Genomic DNA, 26820 nt, shown 5'->3' on the forward strand with positions numbered 1-26820 from the left:
ATCACATAAGTAATGAGGAGGTACTGAATAGAATTGGGGAGAAGAGGAGTTTGTGGCACAACTTGACAAGAAGAAGGGACCGGTTGTTAGGACATGTTCTGAAGCATCAAGGGATCACAAATTTAGTATTGGAGGGCAGCGTAGAGGGTAAAAATCGTAGAGGGAGATCAAGAGATGAATACACCAAGCAGATTCAGAAGGATGTGGGTTGCAGTAGGTACTGGGAGATGAAGAAGCTTGCACAGGATAGAGTAGCATGGAGAGCTGCATCAAACCAGTCTCAGGACTGAAGACCACAACAACAACAACAACACCAACATCCAGCGCCAGCCAAGCTCTGCCCTCCAACCTACACTATAGTCTCAGAGGTCCAGGCAAACGTGCAAAACATACTGAAACTACTAATAGCCCTAATGTGCAGATTACATCTTTGAACAGTCCACTGAGCGCGGTGGCGTAGTGGTTAGGACATTCGGCTCCCATTTGGGAGGACAACAGTTCAAATCCCCAGCCGTCCAGATTTAGGTTTCCCGTGATTTCCCTAAATCTCGTAAGGCAAACGCCGAGATAGTTCGTTTGAAAAAGGCATGGCCGACTTCCCTTTCAACCCTTCTGCAGGTCGAGCTTGTACCTTACTACGAAAGACCTCTTCGTCTACGAACGTTGAACTAGATTCTTCCTTCTTTTTCTTTCTTCTTTCTGCTATTTACGAACCTAAAGCGTACAAAAATACTGAAGAAAGATTAAATGGAGTTGTGAAAATTAGGGTGGTAACAGAAAATAATGGCTTTAATGTTTCTTGAATTAAGTTGTTTACGTGTAAGTACGTAATTTTTTTTTCCAACATGGGACTTTTGTAGCTTATTTTAACAAATATAAATGGATTGCAAACGTAGTTTACAGAGTAAAGAAAATACTTTGGAATATATTACGAAATCGACAGTCCATGTAAGAAGAGGTGAAATATTTTAGGGATAAAATTTTTACGTAGTTTCTTGTTATTATTACTATATGCAGCCTTTCATTATTCATTCAGAAAAAAATTCTTATAACGAATTTTGATCAGGAGAATATAGAGGAGAGTTTTCAGCAAACATTGTACTCGTTGCAGACAAAAATGTTCGCCCAGACGACGCGCGAGATCCCAGAGTGGGTGACAGTGTTCAAGCAGTTTGGAAACCTCAAGTGCGGATCGTTCCTCTTCGTATCGTGGTTTATGGGGTTTGGAATCGGACTTATTTTCACCTTCCTTTTCTGGCATCTTCAGGTAAGTCAGTTTTAATAATAAGTGGTTATGGCAATAAAAGCGTCATTTTGTTTAAACTCTTTTCAGGAGCATTAGTTCACGAATTAAGGGAAGGAAAATGAAGTACAAGCTGTGGCACTTATAACACAGTAAAATTACATATAACAGAGTTATATATAATGAGATAATTAATTACTCTAGTTTAGCGCAGAAGTGATGCGAGTCAATTCCATCAGTAGTTCCTGACATGAGGTTTTCGACGCTGCACTGGGTGACACAGCCAGGACAGGAATACATGTTTCGCGTTGTCTGGACATGGCCACAGTTGAGCAAGTAAGACCCAGTAACGATATTGTAAAGTTGATCATATCTATATTTTAGGCTGAGTGCTCGAAGTATTTCTCGATTTCAGCCGTTGGGTGTTGTGGGTGTATAGTGTGTGTTCTACGGATGTAAGGGGCTTCATTCTCTCATTGTAGGTGACTCCCTTCTGTCGAATTGTCGATGGAGCTATCAATCAGCTGATACAGCTTATGTGTACGTTTAGGTTACAGACAGCTGTTAATCAATCCTAGTAGTTTTTAGCTTAATTAAGTTTCAGTACTGTATTTTTAAAAACTTTTAACGCCAATGTGACTTGTTTTCCAAACTGGTTTCAGTGAGAAAGTTTATTTAAGCGATCTTAGACAAAAATGACGGCTGAGAAAAATAAAAGCACTTTCACTGCCTCAGAAAAACTTTGTCAATTTACTTGGACACTTTCGAAGAGCTGACAACATGTCCAAACACACACTGATGAGCCAAAACATTTTGACCACTTCTTGAATGGTGAGTTGGTCCATCACTAGAACGCAATACGGCAGTGGTATGTGATAGAATGGTTTCGGAAAGCCGTTGGTAGGTTTCCGGAGGTATGTGGCACCAGATGTCTATGCAAAGGCCATGCAGTCCCCCTATATTACGGGCCGGTGGTTTGCGGGAGCGGAGTTGGCGGCATATACGGTCATAGATGTGACGTTTGTATCAATGCAAAGTTAGTGGCCAAGATGCAAACGTAGATTCACTCTCAAACCACTGTAAATGATTTTGGTCTTTTAACACGGACAGTTATTCTGCTGGAAGATAACGTTACCATCGAGGAAGTCATCAAGCATGAAGGAACGCATGAGGTACACGTTAATTGTCCCTCGTAGCAAAGTACTGACCCTGCCGCCCTGCGCCCGTGGCGCAGTGCATGTTTCAGGCAACCGTTTACCTGGATAACGGCGTATCTGGACATGATCATGGACCGGGTCTAACAAGAAACATGATTCAACCGAGTAGGTGACACGTTTCTATTCATCCAGATCGCACGCCAATCGTAATTGGCGATGTCGTCGAGTCAACTTGGGAAAACGTAGGTGTTGTCTGCTGGGGAGCTCCACCTTCAGCAATTTGCACTGAACAGTGTTCTCCGAAACATTTGTGTCTACACCAGCATCTTACTCTGTCACCAGACCCGATACAAATCGCCATGTATCCTACTCTACAAAATAGCAAGTCTCCTACCTACACGTTTTACGATGAGGCTTGGACATTCAACACCTGGCGCCTATTCGCGGTTTGACCACCCCGTAGTTCATTTTCCATAGATGTTCTTCAGAGGAGCACCCGAACGGCGACCAGTTTCACCGTTGTCGAGATTTTCGTCCACAGACCCGGAGCCATAACGACCTGTCCTTTGTGAAAGTCGGTTATGTCAGTGGATTTCCACATTTGCAGCCCGTATCATCGCCACAATGATCCCCATTCATCTCTGCTCCAGTCACACAGGGTGAAGAAAAAATGCCGCACTTGGCTGTCAGCATACGATTCCTCCTTACAGTTCAAGACAAAAAGTGTTTCCAGCACACCTAGTCCTTCCAATAGGTTTCTTAGAAATTCGATTTAGAAAACGAGGCTCTGGCAACGCTGTAACTGCTTGCAAGGTGGTCAGAAACAGGTAGCATGAACTCTAGACTGTGACAAAGTTGTCCAATTAGTTCAGTGAGATGGAAATGCCGCGTGGGTAGCTCTTCCTGTCGGGTAGACCGTTCCCCTGGTGCAAGTCTTTCGAGTTGACGCCACTTCGGCGACTTGCGTGTCGATGGGGATGAAATGATGATGGTAAGGACAACACAACACCCAGTCCCTGAGCGGAGAAAATCTACGACCCAGCCGGGAATCGAACCCGGGCCGTTAGGCATGACATTCTGTCGCGTTGACTACTCAGCTACCAGGGCGGACAGTTCAGTGGGATGAGGCAATGCCGTTGGAAACGGATACCTAGACTCGTCGCTGTTCGAGGTTCGAGTCGTTTTCGCGCCGAATTTTTTTTTAAGCATAAAATTGTGTCCAGTTTGCTCTTCCACAATGGGGTATCTTGTGTATTTTCTTCTATTACTGTTACCTTCTCTTAAACATTAAGACGTAACTTGAACTTCTTACAGACGTAAACGACCATTTTGTTTCTTCCACGACACAAATAAAGCCTACAGGTAATAAACAGTGGATACAGTAATATCGTCTGTATCAAATGAAGTACGAAAAACACAATGCTTTGGCTACAATAGATTGCACATTTTGCTGCACACAATAATTCCATTCTGTACGTTTGATGTCCAGATTTATCTTCACAAAGCCGCTATACAGGGTGGTCCATTGATCGTCACCGGGCCAAATATCTCACGAAATAAGCGTCAAACGAAAAAACTACAAAGAGCAAAACTTGTCTAGCTTGAAGGGGGAAACCAGATGGCGCTAAGGTTGGCCAGCTAGATGGCGCTGCCATAGGACAAAGGTTGGCCAGCTAGATGGCGCTGCCATAGGACAGACGGATATCAACTGCGTTTTTTAAATAGGAACCCCAATTTTTTATCACATATTCGTGTAGTACGTAAAGAAAAATGAATGTTTTAGTTGGACCACTTTTTTCGCTTTGTGATAGATGGCGCTGTAATACTCACACAATTTTAGACGAACTGTTGGTAACAGGTAGATTTTTTAAATTAAAATGTAGAACGTAGGTACGTTTGAACATTTTATTTCGGTTGTTCCAATGTGACACATGTACCTTTGTGAAATTATCATTTCTGAGAACGCATGCTGTTACAGCGTGATTACCTGCAAATACCACATTAGTGCAATAAATGCTCAAAATGATGTCCGTCAACCTCAATGCATTTGGCAATACGTGTAACGACATTCCTCTCAACAGCGAGTAGTGCGCCTACCGTAATGTTCGCACATGCATTGACAATGCGCCGGTTCTAGGCGCTCAGTCAGGAACCGCGCGGCTGCTACGGTCGCAGGTTCGAATCCTGCCTCGGGCATGGATGTGTGTGATGTCCTTAGGTTAGTTAGGTTTAAGTAGTTCTAAGTTCTAGGGAACTTATGACCACAGATGTTGAGTCCCATAGTGCTCAGAGCCATTTGAACCATTTTTTTTGACAATGCGCTGGCGCATGTTGTCAGGCATTGTCGGTGGATCACGATAGCAAATATCCTTCAACTTTCCCCACAGAAAGAAATCTGGGAACGTCTGATCCGGTGAACGTGCGGGCCATGGTATGGTGCATCGACGACCAATCCACCTGCCATGAAATACGATATTCAGTACCGCTTCAACCGCACGCAACGTATGTGCCCGACATCCATCATGTTGGAAGTACATCGCCATTCTGTCATGTAGTGAAACATCTTGTAGTAACATCGGTAGAACATTACGTAGGAAATCAGCATACATTACACCATTTAGATTGCCATCGATAAAATGGGGGCCAATTATCCTTCCTCCCATAATGACGCACCATACATTAACGCACCAAGGTCGCTGGTCTTCCACTTGTCACAGCCATCGTAGATTTTCCGTTGCCCAATAGTGCATATTATGCTGGTCTACGTTACCGCTGTTGGTGAATGACGCTTCGTCGCTAAATAGAACGCATGCAAAAAATCTGTCATCGTCCCGTAATTTCTCTTGTGCCCAGTGGCAGAACTGTACACGACGTTCAAAGTCATCGCCATGCAATTCCTGGTGCATAGAAATATGGTACGGGTACAATCGATGTTGATGTAGCGTTCTCAACACCTACGTTTTTGAGATTCCTGATTCTCGCGCAATTCATCTTCTACTGATGTGCGGACTAGCCGCGACAGCAGCTAAAACACCTACTTGGCCATCATCATTTGTTGTAGGTCGTGACTGACGTTTCACATGTGGCTGAACACTTCCTGTTTCCTTAAATAACGTAAATATCCGGCGAACGGTCCGGACACTTGGATGATGTCCAGGATACCGAGCAGCATACATAGCACACGCCCGTTGGGCTTTTTGATCACAATAGCCACACATCAACACGATATCGACCTTTTCCGCAATTGATAAACGGTCCATTTTAACACGGGTAATGTATCACGAAGCAAATACCGTCCGCACTGGCGGAATATTACGTGATACCACGTACTTATACGTATGTGACTATTACAGCACCATCTATCACAAAGCGAAAAAAGTGGTCCAACTAAAACATTCATTTTTCTTTACGTACTACACGAATATGTAATAAAAATGGGGTTTCCCATTTAAAAAAAACGCAGTTGATATCCGTTTGACCTATGGCAGCGTCATCTAGCGTGCCAACCATAGCACCATCTAGTTTCCCCCCTTCAAACAAGAGAGTTTCGTTCTTTGTAGTTTTTTCGTTTGATGCTTATTTCGTGAGATTTTTGGCCCAGTCACTATCAACGGACCACCTATAACACTGCAACAGCATATTTACGTAGCTTATTCAATCAAATACCAAATTTGGTTTATTACGTATTATGCCCCAACAGAACAAACTAGTCCTGTCACGGAAAAGCCACGTATAACACTCCTGTATGCTACTGCTATACCATAACCTTAAAGTAGGAGGCAGTTTGCAAAACAGAATTATTTTGTTATAGCAATTATGGTATAAAGCAACAGAGCAGTGTTACCCTCTGAGAGGAATTTTGTTATGTTGACCGTGTTGTTCCTAACGGAGGTGGCTTATCGGAAATGAAAGTCAGTATTACGTAAATATTTGAACAGTAACAAACGAAATTTTGTTTACCTGCACTGTTTAATGGATAAAGAAAACGGTCGCCAGCCTAACTAGGCAAAAGAATGATTAACATTCTTTTTCAAGAAAATAGTTATTAGTAATTTTAACGGATAAACACAACCTATACTTGGCCACACGCGAGTACAATGAACTCTGACACACTCAGATGTTTACTGTAAGATTGAAACTAACAGTTGGAGCAGCACAAACTATTTGCAAAATTATAACAGCTACCGAAACACACTATTACTTTCTGGGCTTACACAAAGTGAATGGTCTTTATAACATTACTATTAATATGTACTTCTAATACACAAGCGAGACAAACACTTAGCAAACAAGAGTATATCACGTTTCACAACTGCAGCTTTCTCACTTTTCCTACATCGAAACACAATGTCAACAAAATTGCAAGAAAGTGACTCACCTTCTAGAATTTACTACAGACAACAACTTTTAATTTTGAAGTTGGCAACAACACATTCATAAGCAGTTTTACTAGGAAAATTATTTCAGCAAGCATCATTAACTTTAACTCACTCTCTTGCCACATTAACTTTAACTTTCTCTTTACTATGTTCAAGAGGCATTAATTAGAAAACTGGGTTTTAATGTACTTTCAGTAAGGACACTCGGTAATCACTTTAGTTCAAACGGAGAGGACCCTGAGAGGTGTTATGATGAGGAGAAAAATCAAGGTAGGTACATAAATTCAGATATAACTTACCTTATATTTCAGCACATTAGCACATCCATTAAGCTGATCCTTCACTGTACATCATTATAGTATTACGTTGCAATGATTGCGCAATGTGGTGGCAACTGCATGTTGGTAGGTGGGATTGCAGGCAGAATTGCTGGACTCGGTCATTTCTTGGTGGCGATGATAGATACAAATTCCAGAATATTTCCAGCTATTTATCCATCCATCCGAGGCCTTGGAAAGAAGCAGGAAAAGCCTCTCTCGAAATCAGCACAATATGCATCTTTTACATGGCAGTGCACGGACTGGTGGCTCGTCTCCGACTCGTAGCTCGTCTCCGACTGACTATCAGTTCCACCTTTTCCACCTAGGCCAACCACAATTTGCGCGCGCTACCCAGTTCCGTTCCCGAGGGGAACCACACTACCTTTTACGTATAAACTAAGAACCCTAAGTGAGGATCAGCAGTTTACATAACAGTAAACAATCATTTTAAACAAAACAGAACATTTGCACATATTGACGTTTCTACCAAAAATTATTCACACAAAATTACAATCATATACAGTAAGTTTTGTTCCCTCCAAATGGGACAAAGAATATAAATTGCAGATACACTACTTTGCATTGAACCAAAACATGACGTCAAAGTTTGTACAAAGAAAGGAGTATACAATTTTGTGTTATCTGTTCAATCAAACACATTTACAGAAGCACAGCAATGTAACATTAAATGAGACAAAAGCAAAATAAATCAGTACAGCATTAGAGCTTTGGTGTTACACACCCTGTATGTACACATAACAAACGTTCACTTTGGAGATGCTCCAAATGACCACCTTGCATTTGCGGACACTTCGCCATTCGTTGAATCATACCATTTTGGACCCTACGCAATACACATACAGCCACCATTGCCGAAACGGTATGTACGCGAAGTATTAGGTAGTGTACATCCATGGGTACTTTACTATAAACTTGTTTCCTTAAATGTCCCCACAAATAAAAATCTAGTCCATTAAGTTCCGGGAACGTGGAAGCCAGAACAATGGACCTCCACGATCAGTCCATTTCCCTGGAAACGCTTCAGTTAAATAGTTACCCACATTTTCTGTAAAGTGTGGCGGTGCACCCTCATGCTGAAACCATAGCTGCCGCCGAACACCAAGTGAAACGTTTTCTAATGCGTCAGGCAAAGTGTTGCAAAGAAACGTGCTATGTGTGGGCGCACTCAACTTGTCTGGCAATGGGTAAGCGCCCAAAACCACTCTCGCTACGTTTCCAGCCCAAAGTCTTATGCCAAAGCGTGCGAAAGCCACATGTGAGTTGTGTCCAATCCATAACGGCTGTTGTGGAGGCTGAAAATACCTTCACGAGTGAAGCTAGATTCGTCAGTCCATATCACGATAATCAGAAAATGTTCGTTATCTTTAACTTAGCACAAATTCCATTCACAAAACTGTACTTGTCGAATGCGGTGTTTTGGGCGCTAGTGTTGCATTAACACGTAATGCTATGAACGCAGTTCTTCATTGTGCAACACTTCAACAATCAGTCTTAGAGGTACCTGGAACTGCCTTGCAAAATTGCGGGTACGTCGCCGAGGTGATCTGTGAACGTTTTCAAGAATCACGTCCTTTGTTTGTGGAATATGTTTTGTCCTTGAATGACCTCTGTCCATCACTTGTGGAGGAAGATTACCGATTTCCCGAAGACATTACTCCAGGTGACGAAACATATTTTTATCGCGATGGGCGCCTTTGAGGGTGCTGTGCAGCATACACAAGAGCAGCAGCAGAAGCAGCGTGGTTATCGGTTGCACCCAGCACCAAAACCACATCGACATATTCATCGCCTGTGTACTCTATCGGGAAGTCGTCCTACACGAATTTGACAGGACCAATTATGGTTGTGCACTTCGCGGTTAGTCGACACATACATGCAGTTCAATGGACCCCACTGTCATGAGATAAGGTATTGTTGTGTATAAAATGTCCTCCCGCTTATAAACGACGAGAACTAGGGGACAGGAGTTTAAAAAATAAAAAATAATCCTGAAGAGTATTCGAGCCACAGCTCCATGGTGGATGTTGGTTTGATGTCCCAACAGTCTACTCATTGAGATACGACGGCTGATTCGGCAGTACATTCCTTAAGTGCTGCGCGATCTGTCAGTGTTGCCAGCTCGTCGTTTTCATACACGTATTTTCAAAATGCACCCGATCTGAGTTTGCTTGGTAAACTTTTGTTTTGAATCTGGATGAAGAATCGCCGGGCGACGACCAAGAACGGCATTTTTTCTTCACCCTGTGTACTTTCCTTACCGCGTCACGTACCCGCAACGGCAGCAGACGTCAATCGGTCTAGCGATGGGCAGTGGCCACAATGTTTGGGCTCATCAGTGTGTTTCTTAATGAACCGCAGATCTCATGGTCTATTTCAGGGGAATTTGGGGCTGAATAAAGTAGTGGGTTGAGACCCTCGAGGAAGGCACGGCAAACATTTAGCCAATCCCACGAGACCTGTAGCGGCAGCATTCACACCCAGCACTACAATACTTCATGCAGCTGCAGGCGGGTTTTGACGTTTGAGATAGTTCGTTGCACGCTGAAATTTTGTTTTCATTTCTTACTCTTACGAGGTTAGCATTTAATCTGTTTTACTGCTGTTTGTTGGGTGTTGAGTGAAACCAGTCAATGGCAGAAGCAAGGTTCAAAAATGGTTCAAATGGCTCTGAGCACTATGGGACTTAACATCTATGGTCATCAGTCCCCTAGAACTTAGAACTACTTAAACCTAACTAACCTAAGGACATCACACAACACCCAGTCATCACAGAAGCAAGGTCTTCAAATGTTATTTACAGGAAATGACCGACATCGCTCTCTTGGCAAGGGATTGCCGAAATATGTCAATCGAAAGAAATGATTTGAGCATTACGTGCGTAAACCGTAAACAATACGTTCTTGATAAGTCTCCTAATCTGGCTGTTGTTGACAAGCAGCCTCCCATGGCAAAGCGAAAGCAGGGGATGATTGATTCCAGCGTCGAAACTTCAAAGTAAAGGGATTCGACAAAAATATGGAAACACCACGAGAAATACGTGCTTGAACATAAATGCAGGTGCTAGTCAATCCTACAGGTTGCGCTGTTGACCATTAACGGCACCTCTGCAATGTCCTCAACATGTTGCAAGCGTCAGCCGTGGTCAGAACAGTGTCCTGTGTAGTTCTGAGTGAGTTATGCTGGAACTAAGCGAATTCAAACGCGGACAAATTGTTGATGATCGTACGATTGGTGCTTCCTTAATAAGGGAGCCGAAGTGTTTGGTGCTCCAAAAGGCACCGTATCGAAGATTTACATGGCATACAGAGAAAGCAGAAAAACATTATCCGCTAAGTCGTAATGCAGCCGAAAGTGTCTGTCGAGTGGTCGTGACAGACCATCATTGAAGAGGATTGTGACGAAAAATAAAGAAATAACAGCTGCAAAAGTCACTGCAGAACTGAATATCGCACTCGCGAATTCATGGATCATGGAACAATGGAAGAACGCCATTTGGTTGGCTGAATCTTGTTTCTCACTTTTTCCAACTTCTAGCCGAGTTTTCGTCCCAGGAGTAAAACATGGCGAAGGTTCGGTGATCATTTAAGCAGGCATATTGTGATAATCCATGGGCACAATCGGCACTCTGCAGGGAAACATTCCGGCCAAGGAATATGTGACCATTTTCGTTGATCAGGTCCATCCAATGCTACAATGTTTCCTCCCCAACTGTAATGCTGTGTTCCAGGACGACAGGTCCCCTGTTCACACAGTTCGCATCGTTCATGGTGGCTTCCTGAGCACGAGGATGAACTGCCGTATCTACCCTGGTCATCACGGTCGACATATCTCAGCATTATTGACCCATTGTGGTCTACTTTGTTAGAGAAGGGTGCGTTGTTGCAGCTCACCTCGATCACCGTTCCCCCAACTTGCCACTTTTTTTCAGAAAGAACGGTGTAATATTCCCTCGAAACCCATAGAAGATCTGTAATTATCCATTTCGAGCCTGTTTTGAATGCCAACCGGTTTCCCCCACCGTAGTAGGCATGGTGACGTGTTGCGTTTTTGGTGTTTCCATCGTTTTGTTCAACTCCCGTAAATGATATGTTTAAAAAAGTGGAGATTACGAATCTAATATTTCTCCACGGTCCAACAGAAATGATATGACTCAAATTACACGTTAAATTGCCAGCAATAAAAAAACTTTGTCTGCTGTCGACGTATTCAGTAGCGAAGCTGTTAGATTTACCTCTGAAGAGTAGAAGAAAGCATTCAGTTATAAACAGCACATCATCGAAAAAGAATGGCAGAATAAAGTTTTTTTAAAAAATCATTATAAGAAATGTTCACGTGATTAACTAACGACGACGAGAGAGAAGCTTCAAACGACAGTGTCAACAGATTTTTTCACTGTCATCACGAAATCCTGCTGAATGAATGGTGTCTGCGGTATAAGTATCTGTATAGCAAAATTATATTTTCGTAACTTATGGCTATTAATAAGATATCTGTTAACACCAGCTGAGTTCGAATGAAAGTTCGTCTCACGGCCAGGAACTTAGTCTCAAGCGCACAAAAGAAATTCCTCTCCCTGCTGTCATGATAATTGCTCCAGAACTGAGGTAAGTGTATTCTGTGTCACTGTTCTTTTAAACCAGTATGATAACTTTCTTCACTGATATTAATAATCATTTACATTTTTTATGTTACAGTAAGTAGAAACTCTGAACTGAAAACTTAATAGGGGGTTAACTATAAACTTAGCGCTCCGCTTATCACAATCAAACTAAACAGGCAGACGCTGAGGTTTTCACGCGCAAGCTCAGCATCATGCATCACATTTAACTCACATTGTCTCATGTTAAAGATCTCCGACAGAATTCCGATTTGGACCAGATGATAATATACTGCCTGGAAAAAAATTGCAGCACCCTCAAGGACAAAGTCATTTTCTTCATAAGAGAGGTGACAGGTAGTTCAGTGTTGTAGAATTATGTGATGACAAATTCAGACCAAATTAAACCAATGTGCCACAGTAAACGTTGCCAAACAGTCACATTAGTACACAGTATACCCACCTTTGACGACCATTCAGACGTGTATTCTCGTATGCAAGAGACCGTATAGATGACGAATAGCATCCTATGGTAGACCGTCCCGCGCCTTTTTTTCCAATACGGCAATGTTTCTTGTAAGCACGGGAGAACGAGTAAGTTCTCACTTCATCCTGTCCCAAACGTGCACAACTGGTGAGAGATCTGGTGGTCTTTCTGGCCGAGTCAGTCTCTGCATACTACGAAGAGCATGTTGCGTCGCAGCAACCGTATGTGGACGTGCGTTATCCTGCTGAAAATCACATCACCTTCCTGTCGAAGACATGACAGTAGTACAACGATAACAGCCTGTGCAATGTACCGGGCACTGATTACCTTACCCTTCAGATACACGAAATGTGACGGCGAGTTGTAACTGGTGCCCCCCCTCCCCCCAAAAAAAATCACACACACACACACACACACACACACACACACACACACACACACACACACACCATGAAGTCTGGGATGGAACCTGTGTGTCGTGGGCGAATACACTTTGGAAAAGGAAGGTTAGCGGGCCTGCGCCATACACGTGTATGCCCATCACTCGCATACAAACAAGGCTGTATTTTTCTTCAAGGCTGCATCTAGACAACTGGGGCCCACCACTGATCAATTTTGTATGGGCCATAGTGCTCCACTTAGTCCACTTAGCCGGTACCAATGGCCCCCACCGCGCAACGAAATTTGACTACACAGCTGAGACCATGGGCACCGTTCCCCATGCAGGAGGTGGAGATGGTGATGCCTGGAGGTCTTGTCTCCTACAGACAGAACTCGCTCCTGTTACTGAAGACAACAGAGCGCCATTCGATTTTCCAGTTAACCCTTCCATGACACCAGAATATCAGTGCTTGGCGGTGTCGTGTTGTCAGTGGTAGCTTGGCTAAAATGGTTCAAATGGCTCTGAGCACTATGGGACTTAACTGCTGAGGTCATCAGTCCCCTAGAACTTGGAACTACTTAAACCTAGCTAACCTAAGGACATCACACACATCCATGCCCGAGGCAGGATTCGAACCTGCGACCGTAGCGGTCGCGCGGTTCCAGACTGTAGCGCCTAGAACCGCTCGGCCACTCCGGCCGGCAGTGGTAGCTTGGACCCGGCACACGAGATCTAAATCCTGCTGCAAGCAGTTGGTTCCCAATGCTCCCTGATGACATAGAAAGTGCAACATGTGCCCGGATTTCGTCCATTGATGATGTTCGATTGGCCACCTTTGCTCGCACGTTGAGTCGATCTTGATGTGCGTGTGTACTGTACAGATGGCCAGGACCTGGTGTATAGGTGTGAAAATGTTCCACAGACCACTGCTGAAAGCAGAGACGTACCACCGACACATTGTACCTATCCCGCTTCCCGCAGGCCCACAATGGAACCCTGTTCAAATGGCTGCAGCTGTTGAACAGAAGTACGTACTCGTCTGTAGGACATGATTATATCCCAGAATGAATGTCAGACACACTGTTCGCCTCTACACTCAGCACAGTTTTTCCGTATAACGTATGAAAAATTTGCTGCCGCAAATAAAACTAAAATGAGAAGGTAGTGCACCTCTTCCAGAGGACAGTGATGTCCATCTTCGTACATCGAATAGTTTACGAATTTGAGCGAGCTAAATGAAACGTACGAGTATGAGATTACACGTGTGTTCTGTGCAGGACGTGGCAACCTAGCTCCGCGCCTCCACGTGTTGCTGCCGATGTGTCAGTTCAACGTTAATTTAGAGCTGACTTAAATTGGTGACCGTCCGGGTCTGCCGAGCGCTGTTGCCAAGCGGGATTCACTCAGCCCTTGTGAGACCACTTGAAGAGCTACTTGGTTGAAAAGTAGCGGCTCTGGTCGCTAAAACTGACAACAGCTGGAAGAACGGTATGCTAACCACATGCCCCTCCATATCCGCATCCAGCGACGCCTATCGGGTGGAGATGAGAGAGCGGTCGGTCGGTACCTTTGGGTCTGTCTCCTTGTCGGAGACAGTTTCCAATACAAAAACCGAACCTCTGTAAAAACCGAAATTTTCTTAAGTCTTCTGTTGTAAGCCGTAGTTTTAATGCTACACAGAGGTTTTATGCCAGGCAGTGAGGCACAAACTTCGTACATGCGGCTATATCACAACAATGACAGTAGGTCGCCAAAGCTCTGCCTCGTTTCTTACGCTGTTACGCAAGCAGTGATTCATCCCACATTCAAAAGTAATCTGTTACATTTACCTGCTACTTTATGCCTGACTTGTACGTAGGGGTGAAATATAGGACACAGATGACGTAAATGAAGGTTTCATTAGGATATCTGCCATCATTGTAGTATGGAATCTAAATTTCGCCATATTTGTGAGTCTGCTAGTTATATGTGGATCGTACATCTGTAATTAACATACGCCAAGGTGCGGGACGTACGCTCTGTTGCAAAGAGGCAGCCGGCCGTTGTGGCCGAGCGGTTCTAGGCACTTCAGTCTGGAACCGCGTTACCGCTACGGTCGCAGGTTCGAATCTTGCCTCAGGCATGGATGTCTGTGATGTCCTTAGGTTAATTAGGTTTACGTAGTTCTAAGTTGTAGGGGACTGATGACCTCAGTTGTTAAGTCTCATAATGCTAGACTGGAATCTAGACTGGAATTCTGGCACGCTGTTATAAGTACGCCATTGATCCCGTTTCCCTTGAGTACCTTTGCAAGCCATCGACATCATCCGTAGCAGATATCAGTTGTGTACGTGTGTTTTACTATGTTCTTTACCATCGAGAGACAGACAACTGCGGATCATGTGTTGATAGTTAAATGCTTTACAAGCATAGCGTGACTTACATAGTGACTCTTTGGACACTTTACACAATATTCCAGCTTTGTTACGGTCCTAATTAGTCAGTAATTAGTAAGCTGACTTAGAAATGTGAAAAAAGTCGGCAGCGATATGGAGTGTCATCACACCTGGGTTTCCCGAAATCCATTCTCTGTGATGTAGGTGCCTTTCTATTAGCGTAACTGCACAGAAACCGATGCATTGTTGTAGACATCAGTTTAGTTCGTCAGTAGCCAGTGTCAGCATATTCTGACGTTAAAAAGTAACGATGTTATGCGGGGAGGGGATACGAGAGTGGGAAGGATGTGTTCTTCCAATAATGCAGTTTGTCACAGGGAAATTGCTTCTAATTTTTTGTACCTGCGGCTGAATCAAATACCCGTTTAGGTTTAGTAGGTTGATCAAGACATTGCCACCCGTCAGATCGCTGCAGATGATGTCACTTTGTGCCATGACAAATTCTCAGGTTGATTAATCTAACTTTGTGGTCTATGTTAACTTGCATAGTACTGTGATTTAACATCTAATCGTTTTTTGTACGAAAGTACTTTAAATAGCGAGTCTTTGAAAAATACGTCAAACTTTGGTTGAAAGTATGAAAAGTATTCACTGCCCGACTAGTGTATTGAAGAGTGCTGAGGAAATTCATGGACACAGTAAATGTGAGCAGCGCTAGGAATGTCACTTTCCACGTGCTGTTTCCCGTGCTTAAATCCTGTTGTATAGAGATAGGAATGCACATTACTTCTTCTTTTCTGCTTAAAATCAGGTTAGTTTAAAATACACCGACGTACTATCTCAAACACAGACAGCTTGCTAATATAATTTTTGATTCCAGGATTATGGAGGAACTCCAACATTGTTCGGTGTAGCATCAGTTATAAACCATATATCCGAGATCTTCGCCTACTTCTTCAGTTTTCGACTGATAAAGCAAATTGGACACGTTAAGGTTAGATTGTATGAATACTTGTAATTAATGCGAAATTAAGTCATTGTTAAAACAAAACTAACAATAGCGTTACTACTGCTACTGTTGTTTTTACAGGTTCTGTGCCTGGGCCTAGTTGGGAATATTCTGCGCTTTCTTTACATTTCTTGGCTGACAACTCCCTGGTGGGTTTTACCGTTCGAATTCATGCAGGGTAAGTAACACGACGATTTTCTTGTCTAACAGTTTACAGTTTTTGCAAAATATGCTTGATATATTACGTCGTCAGATTCGTATGCCGTAGTCTTATGCGAACATAAATAACAAAGAAATCTTGTAAGCTGATGTGGTTGGAATTGCTATTTGCACTTGCTGGCAATACAAAAATCTTGTTGCTCTTTCCATGAAACAATGTTGTGTCAAGTAATGTACAACTAGTTTTCGACAATACTACGATGTTTCTTCGAATTTCCTATGTTTCTTTTCCATGCAGTCCCCTGCAGTCGCGTAAAAATCTCCACACTCTGTTGTTTCTCTTAATACCGATCTCAATTTCCCTTACTTGGATTGAAATTAGCACAAAGAAGCACCAGCCTATGCTTGTTTTCCATCTTCTCTGAGATCAGTAGGGGTGGATTAGTAACTATGGAAATTTCATTTGACAGCATCATTCCCTATGGGATCGTTATCTTGAAAAATTCAATTTGTGAGCCACTTCAGATTTAAAGGACACTTGTCATAATTCTTTGAGGCTTCTGACAGACACAGTGAAAGACCACGTTACTTTACAAGCGCGATTGTTTTAGGTTATTTTGTTAAGTTCAAGATTCTGTGTTTCAAGTCAAGATGACTATTTAATTTATTCGGTCTCATATTTGCTATATATATTCTGAACCGCCAAAGAAACTGGTATAGTCATGCGTATTCAAATACAGAGATATGTAAACATGCAGAATACGGCGCTACGGTCGACAATCGCCTATATAAGACAACAAGTGTCTGGCGCAGTTGTTAGATCGGTTACTGCAACTACGATGGCAGGTTATCAAGATTTAAGTGAGTTTGAACGTGGTGTTATAGTCGGCGCACAAGGGATGAGACACAGCATCTCCGAGGTAGCGATGAAGTGGCGATTTTCTGTAGGACCATTTTACGAATTTACCGTGAATGTCAGGAATCCGGTGAAACATCAAATCTCCGACGTTGTTGCGACCGGAAAAAGATTCTGCAAGAAAGGGACCAACGACGACTGAAGAGAATCGTTCAATGTGAAAGAAGTGCAACCCTTCCGCAAATTGCTGCAGATTTCAGTGCTGGGCCATCAACAAGTATCAACGTGTGAACGATTCAACGACACCTCATCGATATGGGCTTTCGGAGCCGAAGGCCCACTCGTGTACCCTTGATGCCTGCACGGCACAAAGCTTTAGCCTCGCCGGGCCTTTCAGCACCGAGAATAGACTGTCGATGACTGGAAACATGTTGCCTGGTCGGACGAGTCTCGTTTCAAATTTTATAGAGCAGATGGACGTGTACGGGTATTGGGGCAACGTAATGAATCCATGGACCCTGCATGTCAGCTCGCGGGGACCCTACACGATATTAGGCATGTGTACCAGTTTCTTTGGCTCTTCAGTATAAATATGGTTCATATATACAGAATTTACATACTTACGATCTAGCTTGAGAGGGATAACACATGTAGTCGGTCTTCGTCTTGTAGTAGGAACCATCGCGGCATTTTTCTGAAGTGGCTTACGGAAACCACGGACGGTCTAAACCATAATGGCAGGATGAAGATTGGAGCCTCGAGCCTCCCAAAACACAAGGCAACTTTTTTTAAAACAGCGGAATCTCACTAGGTTTATCCCTCGCATACAACAGTGTTTTGCAGACTTTACTTAATAATGAGAAAAGTCAGTGCTACAGTGTCTATTCATTTCTTGCTATCAGTCACTTATCAGCTGACTGCAGGACCATAGTGACGGTATTTGGTTTTCATTTTGAGTAGCATGCCCCCATCAAGAGTGAAATGTTCAGATCGGAAAGAGGTATTACTTAGTATTAACATTGTAGAGCTTTAGGACTGAAGATATCCAGAAAAGATTAATACTTGTATTACAGGGACTGCCTACACTACACTTGTCCGTAATCTTCTTGAGTACTGCTGCGCTGTGTGGGACCCTTACCAGATAGGATTGACAGAGGACACTGGAAAAGTTCAAAGGACAGCTCGTTTTATGCTATTGTGAAATAGGGGAGTGAGAGTCACAGATACGGAATGCTAGGTGGGGTGGTAATCATCAAAATAAGGACTCATTTCATTGTAGCTGGATCTCTTAGTGAAATTCAATCACCAAGATTCTTCAGCGAATGCCTAATTATTTTGTTAATCCTCGCCTACATCAGAAAAAATGACCGTCGTAATAAAATAAAAAATATCTAAGGTTGTGGGGAAAACTTAGCTCTATAAGCGGAGCGCTCGAGGAGTAGTATAAAAGTGGTTCTATGAAACATGTGCGAAACACATAAGTGTGAATTGCAGAGTAATCATGTAGATGACGATAGTGCGAGTGTTTTTTGAAGTGGCAGCAAGGTTTTATTATTATTATTTACGCAGCACCCACTCTCTATTATCTGAGTAATCATTCAGTTATATAATCTATTACCTACCAGGTACTTTTTTACTGTATTTTTAAATAAGTGTGTTTTACTAAAATCCTTAATCTCCTTGCGTAGATCATTGTACAATTTTTTTTTTCTTTACAGAAACTTCTGTTTGGAGGTTTATATTTTACCTTTGTTGCTACACGTTAAGTCCAGGCGTAACGAATCGGTGAAAGTACCACACAGTGTAGTTAAAATCGCCGATGCTTCGAACAGATATTTACAATAAGCCCTAAAAAATATGTAGCAAAAGGTGTCTCACAGAATCGCGGTTTTGGGGGAGGGTAGTGATCTTGGTTCTCGGTTTTTATTTGAGCCAGGTACCATGAGTAGAAAGTTTTTGGTTTAGTCGCGAGCAGCGGCAGTTTGTATAGCAATTCGAACATCTGTCTTACTGCAGCTATGTTACAGTATAATAATCGTGGTTTGAACGATTATGCGAATCAATTAATACCTTTTGCAAAAGATTTTCATTTGGCTTAAATTAATGCTAAGCTAATGGCACCATTTGTATGAGCAGCGTTCAAATTTTACGTGCAAAAAGAGCCAACCACGTTCGGATTTTACGTGCAAAAACACTCTCTCTTAAATAACTCCGGACTGGAGTAAGACTGGTGGTTAAAATTTTGTCCACTGGTGTATGGGACCTCGGTCTAAGATAATTTTTTTAAGATAAATTTTTAATAATTTGAAAAAATCTTGCTTAGTTGGATTTTACATGAAAAAAACATATTTTTCTGGGAGGTTTTTGAAGCGCGCCGCTTGTATACTTTAAACTAATACGAATCGGTTCAAACTTTGCACGAAGGTAGATAATTTGATAAAGTCAAAACGAAATTTTTTTTTCCAATAATTTTTATCCATTGTCGAGATACGACGGTTTAAAGCCGAGCTAAATGTAGCAAACTAAATTCGCTCTTGCGTGAACTGAAAAACCGTTTAAAGGCGATGAAACAAATTAAATGTCCATTCTTACGATAAAACTGAAAACTCAGTTTCAAAAATCAAGCGTCATTCGGATTTTACGTGCAACAAACACGTTTTTTGTAAGTATTTTTACGCGCGCCATTTCTATGTTTCAAACTTGAGCGAATTAGTTCAAATTTTGTAAGAAGATAGACAAATAAATGTAATTAATGGTCGTTCTGTTGTTTTGTGAAAGCTTTATCCGTTGCTACGGTGTAAGCAACGTGGTTCAAAAGACAATGAAAAACATACCGTATCAGTCGTCGCACGAGTCAATAAAAATCTGCATCGGTTGCCAAGCTGTGGCAATGTTATGTCAAGGGATATAAGAGAAGAGAACTGGCTTTACGACTTATCTGGCAATTGCAAAGACATTTAAATCAAAACATTGTGACATATTCGCGCTTTTTCACGAGATAACCCTACTTCTCCAGTGGATAGAGCTCTCTCAGCTGCAAGGTGTTGGCATAACAGCATCTTGCAATTTCTAGGGTAAAGTCCCTGATTCTGCGGCAAGATCCAGAAGATTTGCCGGCCATAGGAAACGTGAGATGGTGGCATGGGTCATTTTATATGACATGACATCAAGTATCATGTTACTTTACTTGACACGGTGCATTATGTTACATGACATGAATACTAATACTATCAAGTGAAAAAGCGGGAATACGTCAAGATAATTTGATTTAAACGTCTTTGAAGCTGCAGATAAGTCGAAAAGCTAGTTCCCCTCTTTTACACTACTGGCCATTAAAATAGCTACACCACGTGCTACAGACGCGAAATTTAACCGATGGGAAGAAGATGCTGTGATATGCAAATGATTACCTTTTCAGAGTATTCCCACAAGGTTGGCGCCGGTGGCGACACCTACAACGTGCTGACACGAGGAAAGTTTCCAACCGATTTCTCATACACAAACAGCAGTTGACCGGCGTTGCCTGGTGAAACGTTGTTGTGATGCCTCGTGTAAGGAGGAAAAATGCGAACGATCACCTTTCCGACTTTGATAAAGGTCGGATTGTAGCCTATCGCGATTGCGGTTTATCGTATCGCGACATTGCTACTATCCAATGACTGTTAGCAGAATATGGAATCGGTGGGTTCAGGAGGGTAATACGGAACGCCGTGCTGGATCCCAACGGCCTCGTATCACTAGCAGTCAAGATGACAGGCATCATATTCGCATGGCTGTAACGGATCGTGCAGCCACGTCTCGATCCCTGAGTCAAGAGATGGGAACGTTTGCAAGACAACCATCTGCACGAACTGTTCGACGACGTTTGCAAGTAGCATGGACTGTCAGTTCGGAGATCATGGCTGCAGTTACCCTTGACGCTGCATCACAGACTGGAGCGCCTGCGATGGTATACTCAACGACGAACCTGGGTGCACGAATGGCAAAACATCATTTTTTCGGATGAATCCAGGTTCTGTTTAAAGCATCATGATGGTCGCATCCGTGTTTGGGGACATCGCGGTGAACGCACATTGGAAGCGTGTATTCGTCATCGCCATACTGGCCTATCACCCGGCGTGATGGTATGGGGTGCCATTGGTTACACGTCTCAGTCACCTCTTGTTCGCATTGACGGCACTTTGAACAGTGGACGTTACATTTCAGATGTGTTACGACCCGTGGCTCTACCCTTAATTCGATCCCTGCGAAACCTTACATTTCAGCAGGATAATGCATGACCGCATGTTGCAGGTCCTGTACGGGCCTTTCTGGACACAGAAAATGTACGACTGCTGCCCTGGCCAGCAATTTCTCCAGATCTCTTACCAACTGAAAACGTCTGGTCAATGGTGGCCGAGCAACTGGGTCGTCACAATACGCCAATCATTACTCTTGATGAATTGTGGTATCGTGTAGAAGCTGTACCTGTACACGCCATCCAAGCTCTGTTTGACTCAATGCCCAGGCACATCAAGGCCGTTATTACGGCCAGAGGTAGTCGTTCTTGGTACTGATTTGTCAGGATCTATGTACCCAAACTGCGTGAAAATGTAATCACATGTCAGTTCTAGTATAATATATTTGTCCAATGAATACCCGTTTATCATCTGCATTTCTTCTTGGTGTAGCAATTTTAATGGCCAGTAGTGCACATCCCTCACTCTGTCTAGGAAATTCGTCTTTTTTGTGCTATGATAGGAGTATTTTTAATCTAGTTTGACCCTTCTCTGTAGTGTGAGAACTATGTTCATGTTTTGCGCATTTGATACCCAGTAAAGAATTCCATAGGTGAGATGTGAGCTTACGTTCGAACAGGACGTAAACTTGCAGTAGTGTTCCACAAGTTGCCTCCGTGGTGCTGCTGGTTTGTGAAGTGCCTTGTCGCGCCCTGCCGTAGGCATCACGCACGCGGCGGTGTGGGCGGCGTGCTGCTCGTACATCGCGCACAACACGCCGCAGGAGCTGCGCAGCTCCGCCCAGGGCGTTCTGCAGGGCATCCACCACGGGCTGGGCCGCGGCTGCGGCGCCGTCATCGGCGGCATCTTCGTCAACTACTTCGGTCAGTATTGCCTCTACCTGTAGCATTCTGTCTGGCGAGCAGATTCTCAAATCTACAACTTCCATGGATGTACTAGTCTTGTGATTTTTGTCGAAAGCTAACATTTTGAGATCATGGCTGTGTACAAGACACATACAGATTCTTTGCAAAGAAGAAAACAGCAACGAGCCATTGTCAATAACGCTATTTATTAACAAAAATTGCGCCGTTACCTGTTTCGAACTGACAGGTTCATCTTCAGACTCTCTTTTTCATTTAGAGTACATCTGTTGTTTACATTAGTTGTCGGCTGTTCTTTCCCCTTGTGGGTGGTGGTGCTCAACGGACATTTGCCACAAACCGGGAAAAAACAGCTGCAATTACGAGGCGCGTCCAATAAGGAATGCAACACTTTTTTTCTGAAAGCAGGTTGGTTTATACAGGATCCCACTACACCATATAATTCCCCACTATTTTGGCTACAAAACACGACCTGTATGCTCGCATGGTACCACTCTACTGGTCGACATCGGGGGCAACGCCAGTAAACAACTAAAATTGGAAAGAAAATGTTGTGGGGAAGGCTAACCAAAGGCTGCGTTTTATTGGCAGGACACTTGGAAAATGTAACAGACCTACTAAGGAGACTGCCTAGACTACGCTTGTCCGTCTTCTTTTAGAATACTGCTGCACGCCTTGGGGTCCTTACCAGATAGGACTGACTGAGTACATCGAAAAAGTTCAAAGAAAAAAAAAGTCGTTCAAATGGCTCTGAGCACTATGGGACTTAACTTCTGAGGTCATCAGTCCCCTAGAACTTAGAACTACTTAAACCTAACTAACCTAAGGACATCACACACATCCATGCACGAGGCAGGATTCGAACCTGCGATCGTAGAGGTCGCGCGGTTCCAGACTGTAGCGCCTAGAACCGCTCGCCACTCCGGCCGGCAAAGTTCAAAGAAAGACAGCACGTTTTGTATTATCGCGAAATATGGGAGAAAGTGTCACAGAAATGATACAGGATTTGGGCTGGAAATCATTAAAAGAAAGGCGTTTTTCGTTGCGACGGAATCTTCTCACGAAATTCCAATCACCAACTTTCTCCTCCAAATGCGAAAATATTTTGTTGACACCGACCTACATAGGGTGGAACGATCACCACGATAAAATAAAGGAAATCAGAGCTCGTACGGAAAGATATAGGTGTTCATTCTCTCCGCGCGCTATACGAGATTGGAATAATAGAGAATTGTGAAGGTGGTTCGATGAACCCTCTGCCAGGCACTTGAATGTGATTTGCAGAGTATCCATGCAGATGCAGATGTAGAAGCATCTTTAACCGGCCCATCATGCACGTACTGGTTCCCGTGGAGTGTCTCCTTCATAGGGCCAAACAGATGGAAGTCGGAAGGAGCGAGATCTGGGCTGTACGGTTGATGAGATACAACAGTCCAATGAAGTTATGTAAGCACCTCTCGGGTACGCAGACTTGTGTGAGGCCTTGTACTGTTATGGGGAAGGAAAAGTTCGTTTGAATTTTTGTGGCGACAAACACGATGAAGTCGTTTCTACAATTTTCTAAGCACATTACACTTCAGAGCTGATCGTTGCACCATGAATAAGGACATGAAACAGAAGAACCCCTCCAGAGTCCCAGAAGACAGTCGCCATGGTATTACCGGCTGAGGGTGCGGCTCTGATCTGTTTCTTCGGAGACAAGGTGGTGTGGCGCCACTGCACGGATTGCCGTTTTGTTTCTGGTTCGAAGTGATGAACTCGTGTTTCATCGTCTGTGCTGATTTTCGATTAAATTTTTTTACGATCAGCCTCGTAACATGCGAGCGATTCCGCACAGACGCCCCTTCGTTGCTCTTTACAGAGAGGTGAAAAGAGTCTTGGGATACTTTCTAATATCGTGTCGGATCTCATTTTGCCCGGCGAAGAGTGGCACCCCGACGTAGCACGGACTCAGCAAGGTGTTGGAAGTCCTCTTGAGAAATATTGAGCCATGCTGCCTCTATACGCGTCCATAATTCTAAAAATGTTGCTGGTGTAGAATTTTGAACACGAATTGACCATTCGATTATGCCCCATAAATTTTCGAATCGGTTCGTATTGGGGGACCTGGGTGGCCAGATCATGCACTCGAATACTTCAGAATGTTCTTCTAACCAATCGTGAACAATTGTGGCCCGGTGACGTGGCGCGTTGTCATCCATAAAAATCCCATCGTTCTTTTGGGAACGTGAAGTCCATGAAGGGATGCAAATGGTCTCCACGCAGCCGAACATAACCATCAGCAGTCAATGGTTGGTTCAGCTGAACCAGAGGACCAAGACAATTCCATTAAATACAGCCCACACCATTATGAATCCACCAGCAGCTTCCACAATGTCTTGTTGAGAACTTGAGTCCATGGCTGCTTGAGGTGTGTACCACACTCGAGCCTTACCGTCAGTTCTTACCAGCTGAAATCTGGACTCATCTGATCAGGCCACCGTGTTCCATTCGTCGAGGATCCAACCGATATGGTCAAGAGACCAGGAGAGGCGTTTCAGGCGATGTCGTGCTATTAGCAAATGCACTCGCGTCGGCCAACTGCCGCCACAGCCTATTAATGCCTAATTACGCAGCATCGTCCTAGCTGATACGTTCGTCGTACATTCCACACTGATTTCTGCGGTTATTTCATTTAATGTTCCTCGTCTTTTAGCACTGACGCAAACGCCGCTGCTATTAGTCGTCAAGTAAAGGTCCTCGGTCGGCCACTGCGTTGCCCGTGGTAAAAGGTAATACCAGAAATTTGGTATTTTCGGCACACTCTTGACACTGTGGATCCCGGACTATTTAATTCCCTAACGAAATGGAATGTCTCATGCGTCTAGCCCCAACTACCATTCCGCGTGCAGAGTCTGTTAATTTCCCTCGTGTTGCCATTATCACATCAGAAGTCTTTTCACATGAATTGACTGAATACAAATGACAGCTTCCCTAAGGCACCACCCTTGTATATCTTCTGTACGCGACACTACCGCCAGCTGTATACGTACATATCGCTATCCTGTGACTTTTGTCGCCTCAGTGTATGTTGTTCTGTTGGGCGACAAGAAATCTAGCGGGCCACCCCTTTGAGCACCGTAACAGGTGGACGAGTGCGTCTACACAACCAACAGAGACCTCCTGTTGAGCAACGACGTGTTTGATTGTGATCCGTCGACCACCTCCGACGAGAGTGTTCGCATGCCCCAGCATTGCAGGAGTCACAGCTGTGTGCGGCCGGCAGGCACGCGGGACGCCGGACAGGTTTGCGCGGCCTTGTTGCGACGATGGCAGACGCCTTGCTCACCGACTCACCGCGCTTTTGTTCGCTACCAGGTCCCTGTAGGCATTCTGCAAGCGCCTATGAATATTCCCGATGCTCTGGTTTTCCGTCGAAAGAGACTGCTTGGACTGCACCTGCGTTACAGACGCCATTTTGAAGGCTACGTATAGCGCCACCACCTATCGAAACTTCATGAAAGAGCTGAAGCGGAAATATTCCACTATGTCCCCCAAAAATGCCACATTTTTTCAAGTGCAATTGTCTCAGAGATAAATGTGTTGCATTACTTATTGAACACCCCTCGTATGTAATCAATAACAGATGTAATCTAAGCGTGAACAGCCGTCTGAACATGAGCCTGTCGGTTCTAAACCGGTAACGGCGCTATTTATGTAAATAACCAGCATTACTCACAGTGGCTGGCTGCTGTTAAGTACTTCGCAAGAATACCTACCTTGTAGTTGTTGGTTGTCCAGGGTTGCAGGTCCTTGGCTTCGTTACTTGATTGAGGTAATTTTCAACTTCATAAATGGATCAGGCCATGGTTACGCTTGTAACATTTGCGCAATTGACACTGAAGTATTAAAATGAAAAAAAAACAACAGATATACCTGAACATGAACAATATACAGCGAAGGTTTGGTGATGCGAGTTGTGTTAATTTGACACTAAATCAAGAAACAGAATATGTTTCAGTCGTAGTAAAAACTCCAATTTTCATGAAATTACCCGAATGACAAACACAAACTTTGTGTAATATTTGTTTATGGTGGTGGTAAGGTCTTACGGGACCAAACCACTGAGGTCATCGGTCAATACGCTTACACACTACTTAATCTAACTTATACTAACTTACGCTAAGGACAAGACATACAGCCATGCCCGAGGGAGGACTCGAACTTCCGACGGGGAGAGACTCGTGACCCGTGACAAGGCGTCCAAGACAGCGCGGATACTCCGCGCGGCAATATTTGTTTATTTGGCTTCAAAAATAAAAACACTACCATTAGTAAGATACACTCAACTATCTCGCTGCATCAGTGTTGCCACGTCCACCCTAGGCGAAAACAGTAGAGGGCCATCTTAAAAGCCGGCCGGAGTGGCAGTGCGGTTCTAGGCGCTATAGTCTGGAACCGAGCGACCGCTACGGTCGCAGGTTCGAATCCTACCTCGAGCATGGATGTGTGTGATGTCCTTAGGTTAGTTAGGTTTAATTAGTTCTAAGTTCTAGGCGACTGATGACCTCAGAAGTTAAGTCGCATAGTGCTCGGAGCCAGAGCCATCTTGAAAAATACGCAAATCTGTAGCTGCCAAAGCGTCTGCTTGCAAGACTCGTCAATAGCGTGTCAAGATTCTCCGCACTACTGCTACTGGTTATTTTATCCTAATGCCTTCTGACGTTGTTCTTTTGGCTTCAGACAAGTTCTACG

At 43.7% G+C, this 26820-nt stretch overlaps 1 protein-coding gene across 1 annotated transcript in view; it reads left to right on the forward strand.

Annotated features, from left to right (window-relative positions):
• Positions 1-26820, forward strand: part of LOC124795855 (major facilitator superfamily domain-containing protein 6) — a 416563-nt gene that overhangs the window by 312499 nt on the left and 77244 nt on the right. Inside the window, exons 8-11 of the mRNA XM_047259937.1 lie at positions 1112-1267; positions 15842-15955; positions 16052-16148; positions 21925-22086. Of these exons, the coding sequence (XP_047115893.1) occupies positions 1112-1267; positions 15842-15955; positions 16052-16148; positions 21925-22086 (529 nt within the window). The remainder of the gene's footprint in view (positions 1-1111; positions 1268-15841; positions 15956-16051; positions 16149-21924; positions 22087-26820) is intronic.

This window comes from Schistocerca piceifrons, chromosome 4, assembly GCF_021461385.2.
Source record: "Schistocerca piceifrons isolate TAMUIC-IGC-003096 chromosome 4, iqSchPice1.1, whole genome shotgun sequence".
Taxonomy (NCBI): Eukaryota; Metazoa; Arthropoda; class Insecta; order Orthoptera; family Acrididae; genus Schistocerca; species Schistocerca piceifrons.